Source organism: Salvia splendens, chromosome 6 (assembly GCF_004379255.2).
Source record: "Salvia splendens isolate huo1 chromosome 6, SspV2, whole genome shotgun sequence".
NCBI classification, from domain to species: domain Eukaryota; kingdom Viridiplantae; phylum Streptophyta; class Magnoliopsida; order Lamiales; family Lamiaceae; genus Salvia; species Salvia splendens.
Genome location: NC_056037.1, coordinates 7,425,147 through 7,440,102, shown reverse-complemented (window position 1 = coordinate 7,440,102; position 14,956 = coordinate 7,425,147). Strand labels below are relative to the sequence as shown.

At 36.2% G+C, this 14,956-nt stretch overlaps 3 protein-coding genes across 4 annotated transcripts; 1 reads left to right on the top strand and 2 right to left on the bottom strand.

The window, feature by feature from the left end:
* Positions 1-464: 464 nt before the first annotated feature.
* On the bottom strand, positions 465-3,286 carry LOC121806477 (chromatin remodeling protein EBS-like). 2 transcript variants are annotated; one of them, XM_042206528.1, is made up of 5 exons: positions 2,959-3,286; positions 2,061-2,403; positions 1,885-1,953; positions 1,095-1,221; positions 465-771 (listed from the first exon to the last, which is right to left on the bottom strand). In XM_042206528.1, exons 1-5 carry the CDS (start codon positions 3,029-3,031, stop codon positions 745-747), a joined length of 639 nt encoding a protein of 212 aa, XP_042062462.1. In that variant the 5' UTR covers positions 3,032-3,286; the 3' UTR covers positions 465-744. The 2 variants fall into 2 exon arrangements, with proteins under 2 accessions (XP_042062462.1, XP_042062463.1); XM_042206529.1 differs by having other exon boundaries at positions 2,061-2,388.
* Positions 3,287-9,947: 6,661 nt separating this feature from the next.
* Positions 9,948-11,575, top strand: LOC121808303 (2-hydroxymuconate semialdehyde hydrolase-like). Its single transcript, XM_042208715.1, has 5 exons — positions 9,948-10,225; positions 10,336-10,746; positions 10,923-11,012; positions 11,106-11,173; positions 11,259-11,575. Exons 1-5 carry the CDS (start codon positions 10,028-10,030, stop codon positions 11,386-11,388), a joined length of 897 nt encoding a protein of 298 aa, XP_042064649.1. The 5' UTR covers positions 9,948-10,027; the 3' UTR covers positions 11,389-11,575.
* A 323-nt stretch (positions 11,576-11,898) lies between these two features.
* Positions 11,899-14,693, bottom strand: LOC121808302 (protein CLMP1-like). The gene has a single exon (XM_042208713.1). The coding sequence runs from the start codon at positions 14,421-14,423 to the stop codon at positions 12,144-12,146; it is 2,280 nt and encodes a 759-aa protein (XP_042064647.1). The 5' UTR covers positions 14,424-14,693; the 3' UTR covers positions 11,899-12,143.
* Positions 14,694-14,956: the final 263 nt, after the last annotated feature.

The following is a 14,956-nucleotide window of genomic DNA, read 5'->3' as shown; positions in this document are numbered from 1 at the left end:
TCATCCACGAGTACTTGAGTATCGGCGAGTTCAGCTTCAGAGTGGTGTAGAGGAACTTCTTGACCTGTTGCTCGTGGATGACGATCAGCTGAGCATCTTCTATCCGAGCCTTCTCCTTCATTTCGCCAAGATAAGCACCAAATCTCAACTGATTCTTTCAGCCGCTGCTCCCGTGGCCGTGGGGATCCTATGACTTCATCGAAACGACAATCACCTCAGCTTGCGTGCAGTATTCGAGTTTATGTCAAAATTCATAACTTATGTACTCCATTTGTAAACAAGATTTTGAGTTTTTTATCAATCGAAACAAGTAGTCATAGTTTAATGTAGTATTTGCGTACAATTAACCCTAAAATAGAACTAAATACTAGGAGGAGTAGTAGTAGTAGTAGTAGTAGTAGTAGTAGTAATTAATCATACTAAACGCTATCTATCATTTATTTACCTCATGGTACAAATCAAAATAATCAGGAAAATGGTTTGATTCTGCTGCTAATAACAGTGTAATGCTGAAGCTTACAATGAGAGGGATACACTCAATTAGATTGCATAATGATAGAAAATGTCTAGCAAGCAAGTCAATTTACTGATTCATCTCTTTAGGAAGCAAGACCTACAAAGCTGCATCGATTAATACAATATACGCTCTGGTATGTGTCATTAATTACAAATAACCAAAGGTCTAAGCAGAGGAAGAGTTCTCTGCCTGTACAACAATGCTAAAGAGATCAGCACATAGTGGTCTTACTTCCTCTGGCGCTTCGTCTCTGCCTGCACGACAATGAAAACAGCTCAGATGAAAGAAGAGAGGGAAAAGCCTAGCAGGTATATATATGCTTATTATTGAAACTATGGTGACACAAAATATGTATGCAAGGATAGACAAATGCATTTGGCCTTTTCTTGTAGGCACAATCTACGTATACCTAGAAGACCTGAGTGTTTATTTGAATAAAACATATCAGGTAGGTTATCAACACAATGGCTGCCCAGAAGCAATTTCCACGTATGTAATGTTTGTTTTGTACAAATACGTAAACAAGATCAAAGGGGTCAAAACTAATTTGGTTTTGCCCAAGAACAAGTTTGCTTACTTTGCCATTTGTAAGCGAGTTTTCTTGGGCCTTTTTTAAATCTTCATCGGATCCATGCTCGGAGCAGATAAAGTGATCCAATTGCTTTGCCTCTTCCACTGTCAAATCAACACAAGCAGGATGGTACCTACAAAAGGATCACAGTCCATAAAGAGAAATATCAAGATGAAACCATTGCACCGATGATAATTTGAGTGATTTGTCAGGGGAAGGGACATAACAAATAACAAAACACTCCACATTGTGCTTAGGATGATAGAATCTCAAAAAGGGAAAAAAACATTTCAGGTGTTCCAAACACGAGTGGGGTGCTGGGTGCGAAAACAAAATCTCCATATCTTACTTTGGATGAGGACATGAGAGTCAATTGCACATCTGTCACATAGGGAGAGCATCACAATATGACCAGAGAAAAACACGAGAATAATTAATGTGCTTCATATAAAGATAAGACCAGACAAGTGGGAATAATTCTCCCTAAGCAGAATATTGGTTATTTATAAAGAGGTTTCAGCTTAATATCTAGGAGATGACTGGGTGGAATACATACAAAAGGAAAAGGGCATTCAAACATAAGAAATCAGCCTCCACAGGAAACCTCTAAAACAATATACTGCTTTATTTGCTGTCAACTAAATTGAATAACATTCTCTGGCACTCTCTCTGCAAATCAATAGTTTCAACTCATAGATTAATGTTTCCACATTGAAGGGTGGATATTGATCTTAATGAAGTTTCAGTTTTACAAAAAAACATGAACGCAACGAAGTCAGGGATATAACTCACACACCAGTCTTTGCATTCGTCACACTGTATCATCAGGTCATCAGGATTGTAGGGCATCTCACATTTGCAATACCTTTCAAATGTAATCACAGGAAAACCATTTAGTGTCTCCAGAAGACATAGAGTACCAGCATCTACCATTATGAACCAAAAGCACACAATAAAACAGGCACCACTCACACTGCAACACGGTCTGGCAGAAAAGCTCCAGTTGAAGGCTTATATTCAAAGCGGCAATAGTAATCCTCAGAGCCAACATTCTCCAACTTAGTATAATTCTTGAAAGAGTGAACAATGCATTTCCCCTCAATCGTGTGAGCACTCTGCATGTCATGGTGATCTGATAAGAACAACTCCTTGGCTCCATGGAACTGTCTTCTTCCTCCGACTGCTTCCTCTGGCCTGTAGTACCACCTCACATGTACTTTCATATTGCTACGGTTATCAGCCTCAATCTTCTCCACCCGTGCCACATAAGGAGCAGTATTACTCTCTGATGGCCGCATCACTACACAATCTCCAGCTTAATTACCACCCAAACACAATAGAAAAACTAAATTCAGAAGCTAAAATCAGAACAAACATTGGGCCAGCTTAAGTAAATTTCTACATACTCAAATCAGAACAAACATCCGTGTGATGACCTAGTGCAAGCCCAATTTTATGACAAACAGAAACTCCCCAAGATTGAAAAAATACTAGAGTATACGTGCAACATTTACGCACGTAGTTTCAATTAGGAATCTTCACCAAATTAAAGAACGTCAGTAAAAATATCCAGCTCCGAGAGAATTACAGTCTCATCTCCATTGCCATAGTAAAAACAATATTTGTACACTTTCAATATTTAACTAAAAGTAAAAATAAAAGAAAAATGTAGAGTTCATAAACATGCATGCAAAAAGGCGAGTGGACCAAAGGTCTCAAGTTTGAACAGCCTTAAACAAAATTCTGCTTATTTATCCAACAAAAACGAAAAAACTTTGTTTTTTAAAAAATCGCAGCAGCACTCTCAAAGCAACACAGTTTCACAATCCATAAAAATTATCGCATTTGACATACATCTCTCGATATATACCTTTAACGATTTTGTTGGTGCCTCTAATTGTGTAGGAATCTACATCACTCGTTCCAGGTCTCCTTTTCGCCATGGATGGTCAGGGTCCAGTCACAGAAACTCCTCTTCCTATATCTATCTCCCTCTCTCGAGAAACAGCACTCTTCCTCTCGAAGATTTCAGAAACAGCGGGAGAATCCCTTCCAATGGAGACGCCGCAAGGGACCGAAGATAATCAAAAGCACATTTCAATGGAGGCTGAATCGGAAGAAGCGAGAAATGGAATGACATAAACCCTAGAAGTTTTTGGGGTAAAAATTCGCTGTTAAAACAAGGAAGGAGAGCTCTAGTTTTCCGTATTCAAATGGTATTTATTGGGAGAAAATCGGGTTTATAGGCTATTTTGCCACTAAAATAACAAATATGTACTCATTTTGTTATCTCTTTCATAAATGGGAAAACGCCACCATGATTGGCGTGTCTATAAGTAAAAACGCCAACATAGTTGGCGTTTTATAATGTCATCGTATTTTAGTCGTATTTTCTCAAAATACAGTTAAGTTAAAACACGCCAACCAGTTAAATTAAAACACGCCAACTTGGTTGGCGTGTTACGTGAAAAAACGCCAACTATGTTGGCGTGTTTAACAGATATAGACGCCAATGGCGTTGGCGTGTTTAAGTTGAAAAACGCCATGGTCATTGGCGTGTTTAGAGGATACCGTACGGAGAGAAGAGAAAACAGAGACCTAGTTGTCTTTTGATGAGTGCATATGTTAAATATTTGTTGATTCATAATAAGTCAACTGTTTTATAGGATAAATAGTAACTGCATTTGAATGGAATATCTATTATCTTGATGTATAATATTTTATTCACATTTGTTTTGAATACTGCACTGTATATTAATTAATTGGTTAGTATTAACTGTGAGAGAGAAAGGGGATTCTGGTTAGCATTAACGGTGAGAGAGAAAGGGGATAAGAATCTTGTGATGTTAAATACGCCAATGACCATGGCGTTTTTCAACTTAAATACGCTGTCGTCATTGGCGTCTGTATCTGTTAAACACGCCAACTTAGTTGGCGTTTTTTCACGTAACACGCCAATACGGCGACATTATAAAACGCCAACTATGTTGGCGTTTTTATTTATAGACACGCCAACCATGGTGGCGTATTTCTCATTTATAGAAGAGATAACAAAATGGGTACATTTTTATTATTTTAGTGGCAAAGTAGCCTATAAACCCGATTTACTTATTTATTGGGGTAATTAAATGTGGAAAAATGTTTTGGAGACATAATGTCTAAGACATAATGAGGTTAAAGTAGTAATTTTGTATTATATTGTGTTTATTATTAAATTAATGCTTTACATGTATACTATTTTACCCTTAATGGTATAAAAGGTATGTATGACTTCAATTAAGGAAGGTGTGTGTCTTAATGAGATTTGTGCCTAGCAATTAATTAAATTTCAAAGATTTTTAATTCATTTTTTTATTAAGTTTTCTCTCCTCTTCTCTAATTATAAGTCTATCAATAAATTCTCTCTTTTTCTCACATTATAATTCTCCATCAATGAATTCTCATTTTCTTTTTCTCCAAGTATAGTTTTACATCAACAACTTATCTCTTTTCCAATTTGCTCATTTCTAATTTTCTATAACAATAAAAAATTTATTTATATCATTTTATCACATACAAATTAAAATATGCATTTGATTAATTCCCTTTGCTTTGTCTCTTCACAAAATTAATACTACTAACTTTTTATTCATTAGAACAAAATTATTTATTTATGAGAATAGTAACTTTATTTTCAAAATAGTAACTTTTATTTGCAATAACAATAACTTGTATTCCCAAAACATTAACTTTTATTTACAAGGATAATAAATGTTATTCATAAGAATAATAAATTTTATTTATTGGAACAATAATTTCATTTAACTAGAACTATAACTATTACTCCATCCGTCCCCAAAGAATATACACTTTGGGGTCGACACGAGTTTTAATGTAAAATTGATAAAGTAAGAGCGATGTAGAGAGAAAAAGTAATTAAAGTATTGTTAGTGGAGAATGAGTTCCACCTCATTAGAGAGAAATGACTTTCCAAAATTAGAAAGTGCATATTGTTGTGGGAATGACTAAAAAGGAAATAGTGTATATTCTTGTGGGACGGAGGTAGTATTTGTTACAATAATGCTTTTATTGATTTAATATTTTATTAATTAAAATGATTATATTTTTAACAATTACAATCTCTTGTCAAATAGCAAAAATAAATAACTTTTTTCTGCAATAAATAACTTTTATTTGCAACAAACTCAATTAGTAAATTTATATAGTATTAAACACTAATTTTTCATAGTAAATGTAAATTTTATTCCCAATAACAATAGTCTTTATTCTATGGTGAAGTATAGTAAATAACAAGCTCTCTATCTATCCAATAGACCAAAGGATTTGAGTCATCACATGTTAAATAGAAACCTATTATTGATCCTTTTAAAATAATAAATTTTATTCAAAAACAATAACTTTTCTTGAAAATATCAACACAGTGACATTAAAATATCAACACAGTATATTGAAATGTCAACAAAATTATTTATTGTCATTTTAATGTCACTGTATTGACATTTTTAATTCACTGCATTGATAAATTATCAGAGTTTGCAACTTAAGAAAGTCTCCCCTGTAACAAAAGCTATAGAAAATAACACAAAAAATAAGATAACGCAAAAATTCTTCATCATAATAACTATATTATTTTATTATAAAATTCAAATTTGAAGAAGAAAAATGTTTTAATTTTTATTTTTTTCATATATTAAAATAAATTATTTCATTGTTGTATATTTAGAATATTTAAAAAAAAGAACAAGATATAAAAGAATAGTAGTACTATATTAAGTTATCAAATTATTTTATAATTAAATATAAAATTTTAGTTATATAGTGTGTTAATTAATACTGCTATAATGATAAATTTATAATCTGAATTAATATTTTTTAAATAAGTATTAAATTAACATGACATAAGTATATATATACATATGATTTTTTTGAAATCCATTTATAACTTTAATGCATGATTCACGTTTATCTCTAATAAATGAGCATGCATTTAGATAAATGTATTTAATTTGATACAATTTTCCTTAACTAGATATATATCCATTTAATATGATATTAGGGTAGATTAGTCACAATATAAAATATAGTTATGGCAAAGTGACATAGGGGTATTATGTCATAGAGACATTATGTCTCTAAATCACTACCCTTAAATGTGGCGGAATGATAATTTTAAGAATGAATTAAGATAAGTAATCATGATTAAAGAATTTTCAAAGAAGTTCTTAATCTGATTCGCGAAGTCATTAATGATACCCAGGCGTCAACTGTAGAACTACAGCTTTATTTGAGGAGAAGGGGACATGACTTTGTGGGGATGCATAATTTTGAATCTTTGATGGTCTATTGACTACGTTTAATAAAAAGTACATGCCAAAATTGGTCATGAACATATAGTCATTTTATGATTTTCGTCATAAACTTTATCTTTTGAATTTTTTGGTTCTATACATTTCAAATCGGATCACAATTGGTCCTCCGTTAACAATTTCGTTAATATTTAACCGTCAACGATTTTAATCACAATTTTGATCAACTTAAGCAATTTTTAATTATTTAATAATTACAATTATTTTTTGTAAATAAAATCATAAATTATTTATGATAAATACATGAAATGAATCTAAGATTCATTCACTTTCAAAATCGGGGACAACAAACAACAAATTCAACAACAAATCCACATATGTCCCCCAAAAACTCAAACCCTAAATACAAATCCACATATGTTCACTGTCAAACCACAACGAATCCAAATCAAACCTAATCAAAGCACTTTTAATTAAAGATTTCACCTTCACGATAAGGATCATGAGACGGTGGCGGTCGATTTTGAGACGCAGGTGGTGGTGGCGGTCGAGTATCAGTCGAGGTCGGTGTGTTTTCACTCGGAGGAGGTGGATTTTCAGTGGAAGGACCAGCTTCATTTGCATCCTTCTCGTTCTCCTTCTCCTTCTCCTTGTCGTTCCCCTTCTCCATTTAGGGTTTCTTTGTTCGTTGGGCTAGGATTTCTTCGTTTAGGCAACAAGAAAGGGTTAGTCAAGTACAAGGCTTCGTCGAGAACTACTCTAATCCCTCGTCCAGGAATGGGATTCGCCGGCGATCGAAGTGAGGGGGAGGGAGATGGAGGGTGATTCGTCGCGGGAAGGAGAGAAGGATTAGGGAGTTTGTTTTAATTACATTTTGTTATTTTAATTTCATTTGTTTTTAGTATATTTATTGTTAATATATTTGTTTTGTTTTATTAGGAGTAATAAATTAGAATAATAATTAATGATATAATTAGTGAGTTAAAAATCATAATTAAGAGCTTTAATCGGTCAAAATTGGGTTAAACCCGTTGACCGTTATAAAATTAACGGAATTGTAAACGGAGGACCAATTGTGATTCGATTTAAAATGTACATGATCAAAATATTCAAAAGATAAAGTTTATGACTAAAATCGTAAAATGACCATATGTTCAGGACCAGTTTTGGCCTTTACTCTTTAATAAATTTCAATAATTTTAATTTAATGAAAACTCGTGTCCGATATCTTGGGTGTTATATACAGAGTAAAATTTGTTCAAATAATTAAATTTAATAAGCTTGAGCTTATTGATAATATTGCTAATTGACACCAGATATTTATCCTTGCAAATAATCACCCCACCATATTATCTTCAAATGAACCATTTAGGTTGCGTTCCCCTTCCAGGAAATGTCAAGAAATATCCTCAATTCTAAACGTAGAAGGGTATAATAATTTTGCAATTATATTGTAGAAGTAAAACAGAAAAGTGATTAATCATCGATATATTACTAAGGCCATAATGAAAATTTATCGGTATCGGTTTATTTATTTCGCAACCAAAATTTCTTTATAGTATGTGGATATAATAGTGTTTTTGATACATAAGATTGAATCTCACTACTAGCAACTATTTAGAATCTAAAATATCTACTTTGAATACAGTAATCATAATTAAATTTCAAGCACAATATCAAACATTAAATTTAAAATTAAAAGCTCCAATTACATCCCCACATCCTCAATTTCATTTGTATTAAACGGTGATTAGTGAAAATTGGCTATAATCGTACCAATTATCGCCCATATTACTCTTGTTCTAATAAGTTGCGCCTATAGCTTGTATATTAATTTTAAGCCCAATATTTTACAAATTTAATTTTCAAAGTTTGAAGCTCAACTTTCTAGGCTACGTTTCAAACTGAATCTCTTTATCATAAGAACTTTATATTTTAATGGTTTGTATATGGTTGGGCTTCGATAAATGAGTTAGAAATGAGCTTGGGTTTATGGCTTATTCTAGGTCTTTAATGGGCCTGCTCCACACAAAAACTATTGTACTTGGGGCAAATCTATGTAGGAATTAATTAGTTTGTACTTAGTGAGCCGACCTTATATAGCCTAGTTCAGATAAGAGGATATAATCAAATACAAACTCTTAATGTCGTACGAAATTCAAATTATAATATGGGCTGTTAGAAAATGTCAACAGATTATAAACTAACAGTAACAGAAAATATCAACACAATGCCAATGGTTGATATCGTGTTGACATTGTGTTGACATTATATTGACATTATGTTGATATAAAAATCTTGAAATTTTATACTGTGTTAACATTGTGTTGATATTGTGTTGACACTGTGTTGAAAAGTATGGAGTTTGTACAATATATAGAGTTTGCATTTTAACACTATCCTCATATGACATAACATTGACTGAAATTATTTAATACTCCATGTTAATTTTTCTTTATTTCTACGGCTTAGAATTAATATAGTTTAAATATATTACTCCCTCTGATCCCAAATGTCTCATTATTAATTAGTGTGTATTTTAAGAATTAGTTGACTTTATAAAGTAAAGCGTATGAAAAAAGTTAAGGGAATATAAGCGCAGCTTACTTAAGTTTGTATAATAATTGTGAATCGAATGAATTAGTGGAATGTGAAGTCCATTTATTAAAAATAATAAAAAATGAAGTAAAATATTTATTGAAAATTGTTTAAATAAATAAATATATGAGATATTTAATGGAAATTAGAGGGAGCATATCGTTAACTTTATGGTTAGTATGTTGAACTATTCATAACTAATTTTCAGTATTTAATTCGGAATAGATATTTGTTGTCCACATGCATGCAAATTGTGAATAAAAAATATAGCTCAAAGTAATGAATTTGACATTTGCTAAGTAAGTATTTTATAATTTGTTTATAATTGTAAAATTATTTTGTCCCTTTATAATTTCACTAAACAAGCATCTCTGGAAATCTAAAACATAACGTTCTCTTCCTATCCATTTGAGATGACAACATTAAATAAACCGAAGACAAATAACAAAGATAAATTACAGAATTAAAAACAGGTAGCGCATTATATTGACCTGAGCCACCACCAACGTCATAAGTAGGTTAGCTACTTGTAACAAGACACTAAGGAATTTAAAGACTATTTAATTTCCTAAGACAGGGAAATGTCTAAAATTTGAAGATATGGAAATTGAGTGACAATTAATAACGAATAAATATGAAAAATGTACTACCTTATAGATAAAACTAGTAGTAACAAGTTAAATCACAACCCACCAACTAAAGCACCCTAAGAAGAAAATCGAGTTACATCATTTTTACTAGTGGCAGGGTGCCTAGCTCTCAACGGTAGGCGTTGTGGTTGACCAACATTCAATTTTTTGTATATTAGTTACCGAATTCAACAATTATTTAAGGATGATTTCGTGCAAGGAACTAATGAAATTTGAATGCCATATTAATTAAGGTTGGGCCGTGGCATGATATGATTGAGATGGTTTAACTTGTATATATTGGGCACTCTTTTTTCTCATATCGCATAGCATTAGTTTGAGATACATAGTAGGAGTGGAGTAATATATAAGTATAACCCTGCTTTCTTATATCATCTTTGAGAGAATGGTGAACTTAGTAGCAGCGCAGAAGCCACTGATGCATTGGCTGATGAAGATGGCCGGTGTGGTCCCTCACACCGTCCAAATCGAGGCAGGCACTGTTATGAACATTTGGATTCCTCGTGAGACCCTCCAGCAAAAACCCGTGGTAGTGCTCGTCCATGGCTTCGCCGGTGAGGGCATCGTCACCTGGCAGTTTCAGGTATAACAATATCCTACATCGGTGTAACTATATAATCCTATCACCAATTGCTTTTATTGTATTTGCATTGAAACTGACTCAGCAGTATATCTGGATTTTGGAATTGGCAGGTGGGATCTCTAACGAAGAAGTACTCGGTGTACGTGCCCGACCTCCTCTTCTTTGGCGGGTCCTACACGGACAGCCCCGACAGATCGCCCACGTTCCAGGCCCAGTGCTTACTGAAGGGGCTGAAGAAGTTGGGTGTGGAGAGGTGCACGGTGGTGGGATTCAGCTACGGCGGCATGGTGGCCTTCAAGATGGCGGAGCTCCACCCCGAGATGGTTGATGCTATGGTCATCTCAGGCTCCACACTTGCGATGACGGATTCCATAAGCAACGCCACGCTCGATGACCTCGGCTTCTCGTCCTCCTCTGAGCTTCTGCTGCCAACCTCCGTCAAGGGCTGCAAGGCGCTCCTCAAAGTCGCCGCCTACAAGAACCTCTGGTTCCCCGATCGCCTCCACAGAGACTTCCTTGAGGTGAAATTAATTACTCGCAGAAAATATCTTATTCGGGTCAGGTTGGAAAGTAACACACATTTAAGATATTTTAGACCACTATGTGTCAAATATGTGGTTTTAGCGTAGAGGGTGTACACAAACAGAATGTACAGTTACTTTATTACTACAACTTACCGATTAATGGAGGTGAATAGGTGATGTTTAGCAACAGAAAGGAAAGGGCTGAGCTGCTTGAAGGCCTTGTGGTTAGCACTAAAGAAACAAGCATCCCGAGTTTTTCCCAGGTTGATCCATCCGATTTAGTGTGTACGAGTCTATCCAATTACTCACCCAAATAGGTATGAGTTATTAACAACACACATCTTCATTTGTTACAGAGAATACATCTGCTATGGGGAGAGGAAGATCAAATATTTAAGCTGGAACTGGCGCAAAACATGAAAGAGTATGCTCTCTTTGGTTAATTATTCATTTTAGGGTAAAAAGATAAGCTAAAGCAGAGTGTTTATTTTGTTGGTGTAATTGAACAGGCAACTAGGAGATAAGACCACATTTGAAGGCATAAAGAAAGCAGGTCACTTGGTTCACTTGGAACGACCCTGCCTCTACAATACTTGTCTCAACAAATTTCTTGATTCACATCAACAACCTACCAAATAATTTTTACTTTACTGACTTTGGTCTTAAAAATTTTCTTTTAAACCAATCACAACTTTAAATTTTCCACTACTATGATTGAGCTAAACTTTTGTGGATTATTTTGGATGACTTAAAATATGTACGATCGATGTCCTTCTCTATATTTTAATTATAAAAATGTATCATCTTTTGATTGTTTCCCCATGTACACTTGGGATGTTTGATGCATGACTATCATTTAGGATTAACGAAACATATCTATTGAATATTTTTGTCATCATTGCAATGGTTAATGAATAAAACAAAACAAATCTAACAAATGGGATAATAGCTTGCTTCATTCAAATTTTGCCAGCAACATTTATGCAAGCGAAAAAAACAAGGCTAACAATTTGGAATAAATTAGCATAAGATAAGCATATACTCTGTTCCCATTCATGTTTCCTACGCTTACGGAAACTGTTAGAACTTCTAACACAGTTTGTAATAAGCAAACAGCAAAGAGCTCAGAAATCAAATTATGGGAGAATATTTACTCGCGAAAACAAAACTTCCTTTAAGAATCATTGCAAAAATCAGGTTAGCTTACAAGTCTAGAAGCTAAGGAACATGACAGGAAACCTTCAAGTATAAGAAGACCTTAAACCCCACTGGCAGAGTAGCCGACCATGATGAAGCTCTAAAACAAAATTTCTACTCCATTCTAGAACCACAAACTGAGTATACCATACCATCAAAAAAGGGTTAACAAACATGAACCTGTGTCTTTGTAGTTTTCAGTCATCTGCTTTGTTAATCACACCGGCAGGCACACCCTCCTCGGTCTTTTTCTCATTCCCATCAGCAGCCTCTTCGTTGGAGCAGTGATTTTTCACAACTGTTGCTATGTCGGCTTCAGAAGCGCCAGCAAGTTTGAATCGCCCCACAGCAACGTCCAGATTCTTGTCCCATCCAGGTAAGTTGAGTTTACATTCGATTTGAGATCTTTCGAAAAGCATATTGCCCCAAAATAAGTGAATTTGTGATCTCATAACAGCAGCTTGCTCTGCTGCTTCCTCGGGTGAAATTTCCCCTACACCTGAATCACCTTGTGCACCACTACCCTGTTTCTTCTTTCTTTTCAATAGTTCATCCTTCTTGTTTGCACTGGGATCTTTCAACTCATTAGCTCTCTGCTCCTCCATCTTCTCCCACATTGCAGTTGCCGTTTTCATCTTTTCTTCTGCGCTGTCAAAGAGACCAATGGTCTCGGTTGGATCCCATTTCGACATATCCTCTTTCTTTGCTAATACAAATGACCAATGAAGTTTAGCCATTTCAAATTGTTGCTGGCCCAGAGCTAACAATCCTTCGTAGAAGTCTGGTTTGATCAGTAGAGCCTCTTCGTACTTCTCTTTGGCTAGTGTATACTTGTCTTTCACCCAATTGTAAGCATTTTGAAGCTGTTCATTCATCGTTTCCTTATCAGCCGATTCATCAATAGGCATTCTTTTCCTTGCTGCACACATATGAACATTTCCCCAGTTGAAGAAAGCTAGAGCAACCACCTCCTGGAACTTGAGGGCAGCCTTGTCGAAAAGGCTTTGAGCCTCATCACTTGTCACTGTTTCCTCAAGGGCTTCGGAGCACAACTCCATCCCAAGCTCATGAAGATCAATATGAGCATCAGGGTCAATCCCAACATGGGTCCGGAACAGCTGTGCAAACTCAAATAGCCAATCATCCATCTCCACTTCCTTACACTCGGGATCCTCTGTTCCTCCGGTCTTATCCTTCTGAGCAACTTTCTCAGTACTGTTAATCACAGAGTCCACAGCTTCTCCAACAGATTCTGCAGCAGAAGATTGCGACACATTCCCATCTCCTTTAGCCGAGACATTCTCCTCCTCTTCCAGTAAAGGCGGCTCCTGCTCCAGACTCACTTCAACAATATGCAACTTCAACATGGCAGGGGCGTCCCCCTTTTCAGTATCAGGATCTTTTGGAATCAAATTGTCAACTGTTAACTCTGCCAGTCTAAGCTCAGCTGAACATGTTACAGTCACCAAGTCCCCATCACTGTCCTTGTACTTAATCAGCACAGCTTTTGACATTGGAAAACGCTTACCAACAATTTCCCTCAAAACTTTTAGACTGCAATTAACAGGCATTTGTGCAAGCCTTATGTCATGGTCATAAACAAGCTTCAGCGGCCGATACTGTATCACAGGCTCTGCAGACTGCTGATTAACTGAGGTGAAGATTGACCTAGAAGGCAACTGTTCCTTAAGGTTATTATCCTTGCCAGCATTCGGGTTGGATCTTGAAGAGCCAGTTGAAGGCTTCAAGACAACCTTAGGCAAATGGTTCTTGCTCTCAGTTCCATTCTCAATCGGAGGCACAGGATACAACTTCTCCGACTTATTAGATGGCACATTTGCTGAAGGCACCGGTTTCTTCGGTACAGGTCTAGCTGACAAACACGGTCCAAGACCAGTAATTGGCGCCCCACGGATTGCAGAGGCACCTAGTGCTGCTGGAGATGGCCTGCTCTGAAGGTCCTGCTGAGCCTCCTGCCGATGGCCAAGCACCATCCTCAACCGTCCAGCAATCTCCACCGCATCCACATTATTAGGATCAGCAACCAACAATGACTGCACATCTCGCATAGCCGCTTCATACTTCCCTATCGCCTCAAACGCACGAGCCCTCCTAAGAAGGGCCCGCACAAAATTGGGCTGCACCTGAAGCGCTAGATTGCACTCGGATACAACAGTCTCGTAATCAATCGGCTTCATTTGCATCAAACACGCAGCCCTATTGCTGTGGAATACGGCTCGATCTGGATGGGTTTTGGGGGTGAGCTGAAGGGCATTTTCATACTGCAGAAGAGCACCTACAAAATCTTTAGCCTGAAACCTACGGTTACCTTCTTCCTTGAGCTCATGAGCTCTCTTCAAGAGAACCGAAGAATCCAACTTAACACCACCATTAACAACAGGCGGCGAGTGATTTTCATCACCGCTAACTTTGTTTTGGGCAGCGGCCTTCTTCTTCCTACCCCCAGACTTTCCCATAGAGTTCTTAAAAGATTAAAACTTTACTACGAAATGAAAATAAAAGAGGTACAATAAATTGCCGATGCCTCTCCAGCTATTGCACACTGATAGATAGATACCACAGAACAAAATTGAAGAGAAAAATCTGGAAATTAAACTTACAGGAAGCAAACCGGCATTGTTTTGAAGAAGTTGATTGACTATACGTATTCCAAGATGATGAATTGAAGGGAGAGGGGTTGGAATGAAGGTCACAGTGAAAGAAGGGGGTTTCTGGAAAGTTCGAGGTGGAAAGTCTGAAACCCTAGACAAAAATGTTGAATATCCTTGTGGACCCCATTTCTTTTGGGGTATAACCTCAACCGCAGGATCGACTTTCTACCGCTGATTTCATGGTCGAATGGGCTGTGCTTTTGGGGGTTCGTCATTAGAGCATCCACAATAGCGCCTAGCCGAGCGCCGGCGCTAGGCGGTGCGCTAGGCGAACTATTGCAACCGCCTAGCCGATTTCGTGGAAAAAAACCGCCTAGCGCTCGGCGGTTCCGCGGCGC

Coding starts and splice junctions, on each gene's coding strand:
- LOC121806477 (XM_042206528.1), bottom strand. CDS start 3,031: ATGGCGAAAAGGAGACCTGGAACGAGTGATGTAGATTCCTACACAATT. Junction 2,404..2,958: donor CACCAACAAAATCGTTAAAG/GTATATATCGAG, acceptor GTGGTAATTAAG/CTGGAGATTGTGTAGTGATG. Junction 1,954..2,060: donor CTGCCAGACCGTGTTGCAGT/GTGAGTGGTGCC, acceptor TACATTTGAAAG/GTATTGCAAATGTGAGATGC.
- LOC121808303 (XM_042208715.1), top strand. CDS start 10,028: ATGGTGAACTTAGTAGCAGCGCAGAAGCCACTGATGCATTGGCTGATG. Junction 10,747..10,922: donor TCCACAGAGACTTCCTTGAG/GTGAAATTAATT, acceptor GGAGGTGAATAG/GTGATGTTTAGCAACAGAAA. Junction 11,013..11,105: donor GCATCCCGAGTTTTTCCCAG/GTTGATCCATCC, acceptor CATTTGTTACAG/AGAATACATCTGCTATGGGG.
- LOC121808302 (XM_042208713.1), bottom strand. CDS start 14,423: ATGGGAAAGTCTGGGGGTAGGAAGAAGAAGGCCGCTGCCCAAAACAAA.